The sequence below is a fragment of the Chaetodon auriga genome, chromosome 12 (assembly GCF_051107435.1).
Source record: "Chaetodon auriga isolate fChaAug3 chromosome 12, fChaAug3.hap1, whole genome shotgun sequence".
Taxonomy (NCBI): domain Eukaryota; kingdom Metazoa; phylum Chordata; class Actinopteri; order Chaetodontiformes; family Chaetodontidae; genus Chaetodon; species Chaetodon auriga.
Window position 1 is genome coordinate 8,937,350 of NC_135085.1, and position 15,477 is coordinate 8,952,826.

Below are 15,477 nucleotides of genomic sequence, written 5' to 3' on the forward strand. Positions count from 1 at the left end.
CGATTGTGTGAGTGGAAACAGTCCCAGATCAAACGTTGTAAGCAGAGATCTAAATAGTCTCTTGTCAATATGTCACAGAGCTGTTTCACTGCCAAATTATTCATCAATTGTGTATCGACTGCATCTCTGACATCTGGACATGTAATTCTAGTTCGTCATTGATCCCACGTCTGTGGTCCAAATGGCATTTGGTAGAGGAAATACAGCTGATTAAGTACTGTACTTTGAGTCTTAGGCCTGTATATAAGCCAGGAGTAGGATAAAGATGTTGATCATTCTCCAATTCAGAGCATCAGTAAATTTAGAAACTTGAGATTTCCGTATCATAAGTGCCGCATCATGGTCATAAAAGGACAGGAGATGAGATGAAAGGTAAAAGAGTCAGTCTGAAGCAGAGGTAGCGTAGCTGGAGTGTCAAACAGAGGTGGAGTGGGTGTTTTCTCGATGAAGATGAAAGGCCTTTCTTGGCCGCAGAGCCTAAACAACTCCAGCGTTCTCTGGGATACTTCCAAAAAGCCTTTCTGAAGAACGTGATATAAATGAGCCAGCTTTACAGTGAGGCTCTAACCGCACGGCTTGATGGAGCGCCTGAATTATTGAAACTTGGAGCCAAAGAAAAAATATAATCAGAGCCAGCTTTAATAATTAAGAAGCCATAGAAACTGAATGAAAGGTGGGAGATGGACACTCAACGGTGGTGAGAGGTGAAGAATAGCAGATTTACCTTTTCTGAACTCCTATAACATGATCAACTACATAATACATACATATAATTTAACTCGTACTTCATTAATATTTGTATCTTGATTCGTGTCATACAACCATTGTCTTTATGATGTGATTTTTTTTACCTTGTCTGTGTTCTGGAAAGCGTTCTTAATAATTTGCAGTGGGGGAAGAAGTACTCAGATCTTTTACTTAAAAGATATAATATGTAAAATTTTTGCATTTAAATGCATAGAAAGGAATAGACCTATGTTATATATTTGGCGTCAAAATAATGTATACAACGACTCTAACGCTACAGCTGGTAAAGGTGGGGCTAATATCAACTACTTTACACACTGCCAGTTAGCTTAATCCACAATCACACATCATCATTTACTAGTTGATTATACTTTGTATTAATAATCTGAATCTGCAAAGTAACCAGTCAGTAATGAATGTAGTGGAGTATAAAGTACAATAATGGCTTCCAAAATGTAGTGGAGTAGAGGTATAAAGGAGTATAAAATGAAAAGTATAAGCACCTCAAAACCCTACTTGAGTGCAGTACTTCTATATATCTTAATGCCAGACACTGAACGCCTGCTTTGTTGATAAAGGCTGAATTGTGTAAACTACAAGGGCAACGACGGGAATAATTGTTGTTAATTGTTCTATCCCCATCAATGTCTGATACGTGGTATGGTTTAGAAAATTATTAGAATGTGGTGAATTAGTATAAAATCAATGAAAAGCTGACATATAAACAGGAAGTACAGAAATCTTTTAGAAATTGAAGAAATGTGCACAAGCATCCCTGCTAGTAGAGCGCATTAAGTGTTTGAGGCGCTATAAATTGAAGGTTTTCCTCCCACTTTGAGAAACTGACCTTTTGAAAAATGTGTCAGCTGTCACCAAAATCATTGCTGGCATTAAACAAGTGTTCCTATTTATTTATTTATTTGTTTGTTTATTTATTGGGGGGGGGGGGGGGGGTGATGGAGGCCAGTCACAGCAGGAAAACTTTCATCATCCAGGATGTAGCTTGGCCTCTGAGCTCCTTGGACAATGTAAAAGTAAATGATCTGGCTTGCCTTGCCCAGTCATAAACACCGGTGGCGTGGAGGAGAAACAGATGGGCCTCTCTGTCAGATCTGTCCCACCTCCTCTCATCCGTGTTTCCATTCAGTCAATGGCCTCAATGTCTCCTGGTGTCTTAACACCTCTCCTCTTCTTCCCGCTCTCTGCCTCCTTCCTCTAAACTCTGCATCATTCTTCAACTCTTTGTCTTTATCCATCTTTATTACTCTCTCTCTCTCTCTCTCACACACACACACACACAGTCCTTCACCCCCCCATCTCTGCTCCAACACACACACACACACACACACACACACACACACACACATCTCACTCTCTGCAGCATGTCCTGCCGGATAGCGGTCTGTTGTGTACAGTACAGTCATCTGTTTATGAGTCACCGACCAGCGCACAGACATACTGCATCTTGCTGCCTCAGTATATTCCCACTAGAGCTCACCGTATTGTTGTTCGAGAGGCGAACGTTATAAAATTTACGGTAACTGTGCAAACTGTCGAATCAGGCCGTAAACTTTGGAGGCGAGATGCAGAATTTCAGATAAAAAGTGGCATGAGTGCCTGTGTAATGAATGCATGGATGGATTCATGGTTGCACAGATGGGTGGTTGGAAAAAAATCAATACTTACATCGCCTGGTGTAACTCCCTGTGCACTACTGCTTTTCTTCATCCTGAGGGATGTTCAGCTAGACTCTCTCTCTCTCCCTCTCTCGCTCTCCCACTCCCCGTTTCGGATCCTCTCTCCGAGAACGCAGTTCTTTCCTGCTTCTCCTGGACTCCTGGCAGCCTCACCGGTATGCCTGCACACGAGAAGCAGAGAGGAGGGTGGGGGCAATGATAAGGTATCCAGCTCCAAAAGTTATTCTGCCTCCCTCACGGTAAACATCATGTCTGCAATTCTTGTCAGACTTGCGTTACTGTTCTGACTTGGTAATGCAGCGCTGTGTGCAGCAATTTCACAAGTCTACACTGCGTTGCATTACATAACTTTGACTAAAAAGCAGACATTACATGAACAGTGTTGGATTACCGACCTCAGCAGTTACAAGTTTGTACAAGTAGAGATTCATAACGTAGTGAAATGAATGGAAACACACTCTGAAGGCAGAAAAACAGAAGAAACACATGTATAAAACAGAACTGTAAGGCTTGGAACTTCTTCAATGTTAGTTACACTCACGTTGTGTTCAACACCAACACCAAAACAATACTTTCTTGGATACCTTACTTTGACTTCAGTGATCCCCTGCCTCTTCCTTTAGTGCCACCGTGAGGTTGACATTTCTGTTTTTAAGTGAAATATTTTGACAACTATTGGATTGATGGCCATGAGATTTGGAAAGATCGTTCATGTTCCCCACAGAATGAACTGTAGAGACTTTGATGAGCCCTCAACTTGTCCTCTAACGCCATCATCAGGTCAGAGTTCAAATTTGTCCTAATCATTGGTTTATGACAAAATATAATAAAGTTCCCATCAGTCTCAGCTATATTTTAGTTTAGAGTTGGGTCGTATGCTGGCATATAACCATGCGATGGTAGGAATGTGTCCACCAGTAGACTTGGCAGTACTGTTTCCACTGAGAATTATTCCCTAAGCCATATTTACACACTGCCATTCACAGTGTATGCACTGCTACCCTGCTACACAGCGAGTGAGTGGGCGTGTTGATGTTGATGACATGCTTTCCACTCTTTCACTGACACTGTGGATACGTCCAAATACATGTAGTATTAATGCATATCAACGCAAAAACAGTCATCATTATGGATGGGTCCTCCCACTCCATCCCTCACCAGAACCATACCGAGTATTTCCAGTCAGTGAGAAGGGGTCTGACATGGAGAAATGTGCTACATGTGTGAAAGAGCAGCTCAGGACAATGTGTGGACCTGATCTGCAGACAGCGACAGCTAGTGGTAAAAATGCACCTCTAATACGTCTCTGTTGTTCTCATGTGCAACCTCCCTGTTGTCTCACATGAAGCAGATTTAACCCTTAAACTGTATTTGCATGTAGACAAATGGCCAAAACACTTAGAGAGAGCTATGCATTGAAAAATACCTGTGCACGTGTGGACTAGGCATAAGATGGTGAATATGTTAAACGTTAGCCTTTAGCTCAAAGCACCGCTGTGCCTACTGTAACGAGAGTCTAACAGAGAACTAGCAAGGCTGTAGACTTATTTTTTCTTTTTAACCGAAAAAGCGAAACATAAATTTTACATGCTGTCTAAACAACAACAGTGATATTAAAACATCTGCCTCGAAAAAAATTGGAAACATTTTGATTTGAATCTAAACATTCAAAGAGGACATAGCTAATTCTTACAAACTTCCTGAGACACACTCAGTTCTTACTCCTCTTTGCTGGAGGCTCAGCTTTGCGGATAATGGCGATGTTAAATGTGCTTTGTAGTGAATGTGCTATGAAGTGCACACACACAAAAAAAAAAAAACACAAAACAATACTCCTTGAACCGTGTTGTGTTTTACTGTATCACACACACTCTGTGAGAGCGACTCTGTGAAAACAGAACTCTATGATACAGTGCATGATGTGTGAGCCTGAGGGTCTTTTTATCCAGCCCTGTCTGTTGTCCTCTTCTGAACGCAATGACTGTTAACTCATCAATTATAGAATGATCACAGCAGGTGGAAAAGCACCAACAGGCAGACACAAGTGACTAATCTATGTGACAGAAATTAATCGTTATTTTCCATGTCACTATTGATCCCTCCCTGTTTTCCCCCTACATTACCCCTTATTTGGCAGACACTGTGTCCTTGTGTTAAAGTCAGCGTCGGGCACCACTGATGGAGTCTGTTGTTGGTGCTTTTCAGCAGCTGCAGTCAAGAAGCATGAAAAGAAAAATTTCTCCTCCGCGCAAACAACCCAATCTTGTTTGTAGCGTTCCAAACAAACGTCTATACGTGTTTAGATGTGCTCCCTGCTGCCCTCGGTTAGTGCGAAAAAAATGACATGAGCGGTGAAATGACAGCAGATCACACATTTAATGTTTTGAGCATCTGTAAGCTACAGCTGCCGGTTCAAATCTCAGCAGGGGGAAAAGTTCTCTATAATGTATGAGGCTGCATTGATGTTTCCTTTATAGGTTTCACAAGAACACCATTGAAAGTCTTCATACTTCATGATACAGAGGTTTGAAATATGTGGTTAAGCTGTGGTGGTTATTGTGATCCTACCAAGGAAGCATTCTTTAGATAGAACATTTTAATGTAGAGTCACTTAAAGATTTAAAGAGGTATGCATGTTATTGCTAGAAATACTTTTTAAGACACTTGAACTGACATAATCTGGCACCAACATTTTCCTGCACCTTTAATTAAAAACAGCCTTTAGCTGCGCCGCTAACAATTTTTCTGTAAACACGGTAAGTCTCGTAGACTGGCCAAAATGAGTGAGTATCGGTCCAAGCAGCTCTCAATGTACTCAACTATTCCAATTTTCAGCATGTACAGTAATTGCATCAATTTATCTTCTGTCATAGCAACCCCCCAAAATAATGATGTGTAAACAACACTGGTAGTCTGTGAGGCTGCACTTAGGCACAGTGGTGCTTTGGGCTAAATGCTAAATGTCTGCATGCAAATATGTTCAAATTGGCCATGTCAATATGCTGATGTTTAGCTGCTCACCATCTGAGTTTAGCGTGTTAGCATTTGGTAGTCAGCACTGAATACAAAGTACAGCAGACGCGGGTGGGAATGTCATTAGTCTTCAGTATTAAACACACTGGAGTTCTGATGCAGTGTGAAAAGTCAGGGGATGAGCAAAGTTATTAGAAAGCGTCCTCTCTGAACCTTTCATATCTGTACAAAATGTGGAGACATTTAACTCTGAACCCAAAATGTCAAACTAATGGTGGCATTAGATGAAAATCAGGGGTTCATCAAAGTCAGTAAGATTCATCCTCTGGGGACCATGAATGTCTGTTAAATCCACTACATGGTAATCCATTCAAAAGTCATTAAGATAATTCCAATTGACCAAAGTGGTGGATTGACCGACCGACCCGCATTGGATTCCTTCAACCCATACCGCTACTGTAGCTACAAATGTTAAGTTACTTTTGACATTGGTCATGACAACATAATGAAATCTTGTTCAGATTAAACTTAATAAATACTGCAACCATTCAGCTTCTCAAAACCGAGACTCCTCTTCTGTTAAGTGCTTCAACTGTGATCCTTTCAAAAAGCACTATTTGAGAAATTTCACATGAAAAAAATTTTGTCATCGGAAATCAATTAAATTACTTAAAAAAAAAAAAAAAAAGGTCAAGTGATCATTGGATGAATGGACCACAGAGCCAAAAATTACCTTACCAAACAAGTAGAGGAGATGGTTATCAGTAAGAGGTCATAAAATGTGTGAAAAAAAAGTGAAATCCTTCACTTTTAAATCTATTTAAAGACTAACGACTATTAGTACAAATCATAGAGACATGGTCCAGACAAGTCAGTGTGTTCGTATGCCATCTGAGACACTAAGCAGCACTTGCAGTATGTACAACATACCCAAAAGGATCAATAAACTGTAACTGTGTAGCTATGTTGCATTTTGTAACGAGCACTTATGGGAGTTGTCAGGCCACCTATTAGGAATTCAGGTGGAATACACGATTTAATGGTTTGTTTCTGTGCTTTAAAAGTTTGTTTTGAAAGTTGTGGTATCTCCAAAGACTTGACTAGTGCAAGGAAAACATTGTAATTCCAGGAAACACAACACAGTACAGCACTGCTGCACAGCCTGGGTGGTTTAAGGCTGGATAGCAACACATGTGGGACTTCTACTCACAGAGTCCAGTTAGCTGGCCGCAGCAATGCTTGGCATTGTAGATTTATACACAACTTAAACAGTTAGATGGATTATCAATTGTTTAAAAATTCTGCCAATTAATGAATGGATTAATCAGCATTTCATTATTTCAGCAGCACTATTCTGTCAGTCTTTATATTTGCAGTGTACAGTCTGGCTTTGGTACATGCTGATACTTACATTGCACCAGGTTTACTAATTGCTTGCTTTTCTTTATGATCTTTTGTCTGCATTTTGTAACACTGACAGCGTATGGTTGAGCACACACACTCTGACACATCAGAGATTGCATTTGAAGTTTATTATCTAGAGGAAACCTTCGCTGCCATGGGGAATTATGTACCAATAAAAAATGATTTTTTCCAGTAAGCCTATTGAGGAAATGAAAATGGCTGTGGTTGTTAGAAAATCATTTTCTAGTGAGGCTTTTTCTTTGCCGTTGGCACTTCAGTGAAAAGGTCCGGGCTCTGTCAGTACATCCAGGGAAGGGAAGAGCCTGAGACTCTGATGAGCATTTAAACCGAAAACCCAAGAGACCACTCACTCAAAAACAGAGATCACTGGACAAAAGACACTGGATTGAAAACGCACTCCTGCCTCCACTTTTCAGAGCAACAACATTCGAGTAACCTCTCCTTTCTGTAACCTCGGCAATAGGTCACCCCCATAGCGGCTGCCTGCACCTCTACAAATAATTGGCTGTTGATGTGAAGCGGGCAGCAGAATGCACGGTCATGGGGAAGCACTCGAGATGCTGATTATAAGGATTTGGTTTGGATTTTGAAGAGTACACCAGGGAGCATTTAGCTCTGTGGCTGCATTCTTTGCACTGCCATGATCACATTTGGACTCTTAATTATTTGTACTTGGAATAAATTTCCATTTCTCTGTGCTAGTTATGTGATTTATTGTTGACGCTGTTGTTCCCACAGTGAGACAATAAAGACAGCCTTGAACCCTTGAGGGATCACTGTGCTGGATGTTGTGTATATCATCACTGCAACAGTGAACCAAACTAAAGAAGACAGCTTTTTCCTAATTTACAACTCAAGGACAACGCAAAGGGCACGGACAGACTGTGCTGCAAGGCTATTATTTTTTCCATTAAATGCGGGTGCGTAAAAAAGCATGAATTAAGTGTGTGTGAGTAGAGCATGGTGTCTCTGCAGAGAAAAGGCTCTGCAGCACATTAATCATCTGCATCATTTTCTCAAAGAACACCAGATACAGCATTGCATGTTGGGGTTTGGGGTAGCTCTGATTCAGTGATTGATCTTGTAGTGGATTGGCAGAAGATTAATTAGAAACAATTGATCTATCAGTTCAGTCATTTAGCAAGCATAAATGTCAAACATTTACTGCTTTCAGCCTCTAGAATGAGAGTATTTTACATCTTATATCATTATCAATTGTATATTTTGGGCTATTTAAAGACTATACCTTGGGCTCTGGGAATCATTCTAGGCATTATTACACTTCTGACCAGTCAATCTATGTGTCACAGCATTCATGCACAATGGAGAGCTGTGAAGGGTGAGTCAGTAGCCGTCATACATTGAAAAAAATCGCTGGACACCCACACAAAGGTAGCTTTTGTGGCACCAGACAAAGGAGGCTCAAGAAGCCATGTGTGTGAACTGCGTCAATATTACATTCAATTACTCTGTTCAAAGATCAGGGCTTTCAACGCTTTTTCTCAGATTAACTTTACAGGAGTCACTCATTAACAGCCACAGAAGTCAGGCTTACTGTTAAATGAAAGAAGCATTAAGAACAAAAAACAAAGAACATAATGTGCACTTACAAAGCAAACTGACCCCACTCACCCAGCTTTGATCCATTCAGTGGAAAATTACTCAGCATTTAAAGTAAGCTTCCAAAAACTCACTCAACTACTTCTGAGCGTGAAATGGAGAACTAAGCAGCACGAGTCACAAGACACGACAGCTGTTGACAGAGCAGGTCCTGCTGGTCTGCTGGACCTGCCCACATTTATTCAATCTAAACAACACCACACCCACTTTATTCACACCTTCAGACCTGCAGTTTGAACAGTCTGTCCACTGGTGACATAACTGGGCTATACACATTTACAAATTGCTTCCCAGTCAATGATGTTCAGTGTCCTCAGATATACTTTAAAATACGGTCTGTCTTCCTTCAAAGTTGAATTTTCTTTAAAAAAGCTTTAAGGTCATTTTCTGACACTGAGCCACACATAAATGACCAAATAAAAGAGATTATGCAACCTTGTTTTATCACTACAGAAATCTGTCCAAGATAGAAGAGTATCTCCTTCTGACCTTGAAAATAACAGCTATGGATATCACTCAAAGGACTGCTGGGACCTGAAAAGCACCTCACCGAGGACGAGGCCAAAGTCACACCTTATGTTTAGTTGGACAACACTTCAGCATTTCATCACATTGCATCTACACTGGAATCATTTTATCACTAGTATTTGAGAGCATTTGAACACTGTATTGTTTATTTGTCGTGTCTAATCTTTCAAAAGTCACCGTTGACGATCCCAGAAGCAAACGGAAGAGAAAAGGAGACAAAGAGAAAGACATATAAGCCAGACTCGTCTCATTTGGTCTCTAGGGCATTGAATGAGCTGCCTGAAGCAGCAAGTCTTCAAACTCAAGGTCCTTTTTAATTACACAGCTACAAGGCACTTATATGATAACAGCACAAGTGGGATGAAAAACAGTACTTTGTGCTGCTGTCATTAGTCTGTTTACCACGATATACTGAACTTTATAGCATCCCTGTCCTGTGAAGCCATTTGTTTTATTTGTTTTGCAGTATGCTCCATGAAAACAAGGTTATTTTAGATGTTGCAGCTGCAGACAACAGAAAACAAATGTTAGATGAATGGCTACGAGGATACTAATATATTACGGTTCATAATGCACCCCGGCAAAAACTGTGGCTGAAAATACAAACCAAAAATGGCAGCTATTGATTACCAACTGAATTTGATTGAAATGAAACCTATGCAACAAACGTTACGTATTAGATGAGTTGCGAGGCTGCTACTATACTACATGAGCAAGTGGCATTCGCAGACGCCCATAAACAACAACACACACAAGCTGCTGGGTGCCATTAGTTAATCAGTTTATCACATACAGACATTTTGTGCTAAAAGTCTGTAAATCCTATCCGGGCGACAACCCTCTTACCCTCTTAGACACATCCATCTTAATGTAATTCACACAGCACAGAATATGATACCAATCAATATTTGGCCAGACTTATTAAGTGGTTAATTTTGTATGAATATATAAGGTTACGACGTGTATGTCAAAGAAAGAGCATTTGCTGGAAGGCTGCAATAAATTTAAAGGCAAACACTTTTCTAATCTTATCCTTCCTTCCCACACTGTTTGTGTGGGCATGTCCAACACACAAAGCAGTTGTTGCTCTTCATGCAGGTGCCCTTACAGTCACTGACTAAGCCAGACAATAATAATAACCACTCCATACATTATAGCTCACTGAAATTAGTATGTGTACAACTATGAATGGCCAGTTGGCAAGTTATAGATGATAAACATCAAATATTTAGAAAGAGCTGAAAAGTTTTTTCATTAATTGATTAGTTGATTGACAGAAGATTAATCCATTATCAAAATACTTGCAGACTGATTTCTTAAATAATTCTTCAAGAAAAAAAATGCTTTCCTTTGTCCTAATAATAAAATCAAAAGCAATCGTTTTTTCACCATTTATTGACCTTTGATACACCAAATGATTAATCCATGAATTGAGAAAATAAAATATTTGCAGTTCTTTTTTAGGACGGGGGGTTTAGTTGTAGGGCACAAAATCAATATCTGATGCCGCATAAAGACATTTTCCTTCCTCCTTCTTACAGTATCAAGAATGACTGGCAGGAAAGAAGGTGACAGGCCTACAAAGCATTTATTATAAGGTTGGGCTGAAATGACTATATGTGCCAAATACAGTAAAGCAGGTGACACTTTAACATTTAACATTAACAGTATAAGCAGTGTATAAACATGTAGAAATGGTTTAGAAAATGAAGTTGTAAACAGATATCTGTCAGCAACTTTAAATCCTCCTGTGGGCACCCACAGTGAAGGCTGATGTATAAATAGATAATAAATGACAATATAGTGCAGTAAACCTCAGTTTTAATATTAGATTTCTTCATAAGAGAAGTTAGAATTGTTAATGATGACTGAAAAGTCTCCCCATATCTGCTGAAATTAGATTAACATGAGCTAGTAAGTATGTATTAAATGTGTACATAATGTTTATGATGCTGAATATGGAGGTTAAAATGAAGTGTTACTGTGAAGCAAAGCTGTCAACACATTTTCTTCTAACATGTAATTTAAGAAGACACCTATCGAACACCAGTGTTACATAAGACTCACAGTCACAGAGGAAACTTTGCTGTTTGGATTTGCATTCAGCGCAGTGAAGCAGATTCCAGCAGAAATGAACTTTTGAGCCGAGTGAGGGCTGAGAGGAGTTTGTTGAGGAGGGAGTGAAACAACACACCAATTTGTGGCATCTGACAGATGACGTCACTGTGGAGGCCACATGCAGGGGACCCACTGCCCTACTGTACGAGGATAGAGAGAGAGCCTGAACAGGCCATACTCTGTGAGCCATGGTACCACATGTCACAAGGCCGTTTTAGGATTGTTCTGCTGCCACACCATGTGTTTGTCAAGTTGGGTTTGCAAATATCATCCTTAGTCGAGTCATGAAAAAGTCCCTCTTTCAATCTGCCGTGGCATAAACGAGTACAAGCAGCTCCGTTGTCTTACAAACTGTCTTTGAAAAATAGGAGACAAATGTAACAAATTGTAATGTGTAATTTTGTGCTGCACACACGCACTAAATGAAGATTAACTACATCTGTCATGTAACAATGTTGTGTGCATAGCATCCTCGGCTATACTGCTAACCACAGAGTGCCTTCTGGGTCACAGTCAGCATTCATGTGGTGAAAAAAAAAAAGGGTGAATTCATCAGGAGCTGTGTGACTGCGCTTATACAGAGGCCGATCAGAAATGAGAAATAATTGGTAGGACAGGACACATGGCAAGTGTGACACTAGATGAGTCACTGTTTGATTGGAGTTGCTGAAGAAGCCCAATAATTAAGAGGGAGTGCCACTCTGTCAAATTCAAACACCCCCACACACACATACGCTAATTACCCCATCGTATTCAAGTCGTCCTATTGAACATCCACTGAGGTATTGTGATTGAAGCGCTGTCTGTGTCGACGCTTCAGATATCCATTCATCAGACTTTGCATTTTCAGCTACATGGATTACAGCTCTTAGGGTGAATCATAACAAATGACTTGGAGAGTACGGAGGTAACAGACGGCTTGGCAGAGTCTGCAGGATCTGGGGCACAGAAAGGGCTTTTGGTGAGTGTCACCAGTTGGCAACCTCCATGTCATCATGGCTGTGAATGCTTCAGATGACAGCTGACACAGAAATGAATCAGTGCACAGCACCGACCTGTGCTCTTTGAAGATACTGTTGAGGCTGAGGTGAAGAAATCAATATGATCTACCACTTTCTTTGCGCACAGGGTGACTACAGTACATCCTGCTGTGGAGCGACTGGTTGGGCCTCTGAACCATGATGGAGCCTACACACACACGTCACACACCTACCATTTCCTGCTCAGTATCTAAATCAATATCTATATTAGAGCTGCAACTAACGATTATTTATACTCTGTCCGTTATTTCTTTGATCATTCAGTTAAGATTTTGACTGGTTGATCAATTGTCTCAGCTGCACATTCAATCACACACATATCTGCAAAGTGGTCAAGTCGTGCAAACGCAAGAAAGGATTATTTTTATACTCACCAGTGTACTGTACTGTAGACCTGCTGTAAATCTTTGAGCAAGTGGCTCCATGACACAGAGAAAAACCACTTTGCTCAACTCTTCTGCTCGAAACCCAATGAAGAAATCTTATACACTACTTAGTCAGCAATAAGGCAGGCAGAAGAAAACTGATTCTGACCACAATATTCCCTCCCAGACACTGAAGAAGTGGACTCACAGCTGAAGCGCTTCTCCTCGAGCCAGTGGCGAGAGGATGAGCGGGAATTCACGTCAGCAGACTGTCAGCCTGAAAGACAAACAATGTATGGATTACAGTTTGAAGCATCGCATATCACAGCTAAAAACTGCTAAGATTTTGGCCGGCTGATGTGTGTGATCAGCAACAAGGATCCAAGGAAAAGTATTAATGTGAAGCATGAAATAGGACATTAGGAATTTAGCACAATTTCTACAGTTCTCTAAAGGCATAACTGTTACAATCACAGTTCAGATTAATGTCCAACACATGAACACACAACATTCACCCACATGCACACAATGCTTCCTGTATTCACCATCAGCTGTTTTTTTAAATCACAGTCCCCAGCATGACAAACACTCACCCATTCTGCAAACCATAATGCCTTGTGCAGTCAGAGCATGCATTCATCAGGAGGATGTGAAACATCTACGTTCGGCGACAGAAAAGGCAGTGTAGTCACCACATCACCAGCGAAGCCACCAACCAGCCACTAAGTGAGTCATCAGTATGGCCGCCCTTTTAACAAGAAGCTGGATGTATGTGCCCTGTTGTTTCAGCGCTGCCTGAGAACAAAAGGACAGTGGCCGGAGTTCGCAACACATGACCGGGCACATTACAGAAATGCTATGAACTGGGCTTAAAGGGGAGTGCACTTCTGAAATTCAGGAGTACAGCAGGACAGTATGTCATGCCAGTGAAATGTCACGAGTTTAGGATAATACATGAGTTTGTGTGCAATGCCAAACCAATGCATAGATACTCAGTAAATAAGGGAAAATGCTCTAGGGATAAGTAAATGTTTTGGAGACATAAAAAAAAACTAAAGGCCACAAACTCCAGTCTCAGGACTGTTGAGACCTTTCACATCTGTGTCCATTCCAGCAGACGTTCAAGCCAAAGTTCATGTCAGCAGCAGCAAACTTAGAACAGCTGTGTGCTGGTAGTAGAAGTCACTACATCAGAGATCCACAGACAACAAAATCCCAGTGGAGTTGGAATATTACAATAGTACGGGAGACATGTGGGTGGTGGTAACACTGTCCATGTGATCAGGCACAAATTAATTGCAATGGTGCGACCAGAACAAAAACTCACTGCATCCTTCCTTCCTAATCTCAGTGAAGAAGCTTTGTGGTTCTTTGCAACAACAAAAAATAAAATGCTGCATAGAAACCCATATGCTCGAACATGATGAGTGTTTGAAGTTAAACGTGTGCCACTGAACAAAGGATGTGTTTGTGTGCAAGAAAACTAACATGGACTAACAGGAGACGATGAATACAAAACTTCAAATCAAATCCAAGCACACATTAGTATGATGTTTATTTTGCCCCTAGGGTGGGAAAAAAAAAGCCTAACTCGTGCAATTTATCTCCTGCAAGTCTTGGCTGGCTTCATTTATTTCAGACGTCATTGCTAAATGGACAATCATTGACTGTGCAATCGTGTATAAAACACTTAATAGACCAAAACAAGCAGTCCCTCCATTACTGTGTTAATGTGGGTTTAACCAGGCTTTCTGTCACACCATTCAAACAAATATTCCCCTTTTCATCACCCACCTCCTAACTGTCCCAAACTCAAACACCATTTAAACTCATTCACCTCACTATATTATAACATTTCTTCCTTTGTAGTGACAGAAAACACGCAGTGTGAATGGATTTTACCTTGTTTGACATCATCACCACTCTTCATGGAGAAGTGACCCAGACATTTGTGTGTAGGCTGCCTGCTCAGCAGCATATCATTCGTTTACAAATGTGTCTACAAGTAGACACATAGTGGCAGTAAGAGTTACCGAGAGAGAGGCGAGAGATGCCCACAGTGCGAAGTCCTAAGAAGGATGAAGAGCACAGCCTACGTACAGACAAGAAGCCTACGTGATGAATGACTGAATCAAAAGACCTTTCAGTGCAGTTCTGGGTTGCTATTTTGTTTCCTCGAAAATAGCCTCTGTACAGCTCAAATGACGCAAACCTGACACCTGAACAGCATGAAACATCATTTTTTTTAGCAAATCTTTGGACCAGCGAAAACCCTTTCCCGTTAGCATAATAAACTTTGGATGGATACTGTGCAAATACAGCAAAACTTGACAACGTCGCGCGGGTTACAGGCTGCAGTTAAACACGGTGTAGACAGGAAAAGGTCTGTAGAAGCTACAAAACATGTTCAAAACTCTCACTCGGAATTGAGGAATACTTAAAGTGTATCTGTCACGGGACGCTTAAATTAAATCTGTAGTCTTACCGGTGGTATTTCCGGTTTCCCACGCGTTGATGCGGTTGTGGTACACTGTGTGGTTTCCCGTTTCTCTGCCGCGCTTCAGGCGCACGCGCCCCTTTTAAGAGGTTCAATTTGTTCCATTCGCGCTTGTTCCCCTTCCCGACCCCGAGAGCACATTGATTGGCTTCCGCACCGACGACGCAAATCCTTCCGTTTACCAATGGCTGTCAGGACAGTACGCCCGCCCACAGCTGCCTGCATCCATTTGAGTCCCAGCCGGAGGAGACTATAGATGTGTCCGTCTCACAGCTTTAATGAGGCTGCAACCCTCCCATCCCCCGGCTATCTATTATTGACTGTCTGTTGTGTTTTAGTTGATTTTTCTCTGTGAATAGCTGTTATGTATACTACTTTACAAAGTTCTCCACGTTGTCTGTCTGCTCATGATTTACACTGAGGCAAAGTTCAATGTAAGTTTTATACTGCGTGCAGCTCATTAGAAT

General features: G+C 41.0%; 1 protein-coding gene across 2 annotated transcripts in view; it reads right to left on the reverse strand.

Annotated features, from left to right (window-relative positions):
* LOC143328924 (3',5'-cyclic-AMP phosphodiesterase 4B-like) overlaps nucleotides 1-15,094 on the reverse strand; it is a 47,488-nt gene extending 32,394 nt beyond the window's left edge. The window contains exons 1-3 of one of the 2 annotated variants that reach the window (XM_076744430.1): nucleotides 14,999-15,094; nucleotides 12,722-12,790; nucleotides 2,434-2,605 (exon numbers count right to left, since the gene is read on the reverse strand). In XM_076744430.1, the coding sequence (XP_076600545.1) occupies nucleotides 2,434-2,475 (42 nt within the window). In that variant the 5' untranslated portion in view covers nucleotides 2,476-2,605; nucleotides 12,722-12,790; nucleotides 14,999-15,094. Of the gene's footprint in view, nucleotides 1-2,433; nucleotides 2,606-12,522; nucleotides 12,791-14,998 lie in introns of both variants that reach the window. The other variant, XM_076744431.1, reaches the window with a different exon arrangement.
* Between the last annotated feature and the right edge of the window lie 383 nt (nucleotides 15,095-15,477).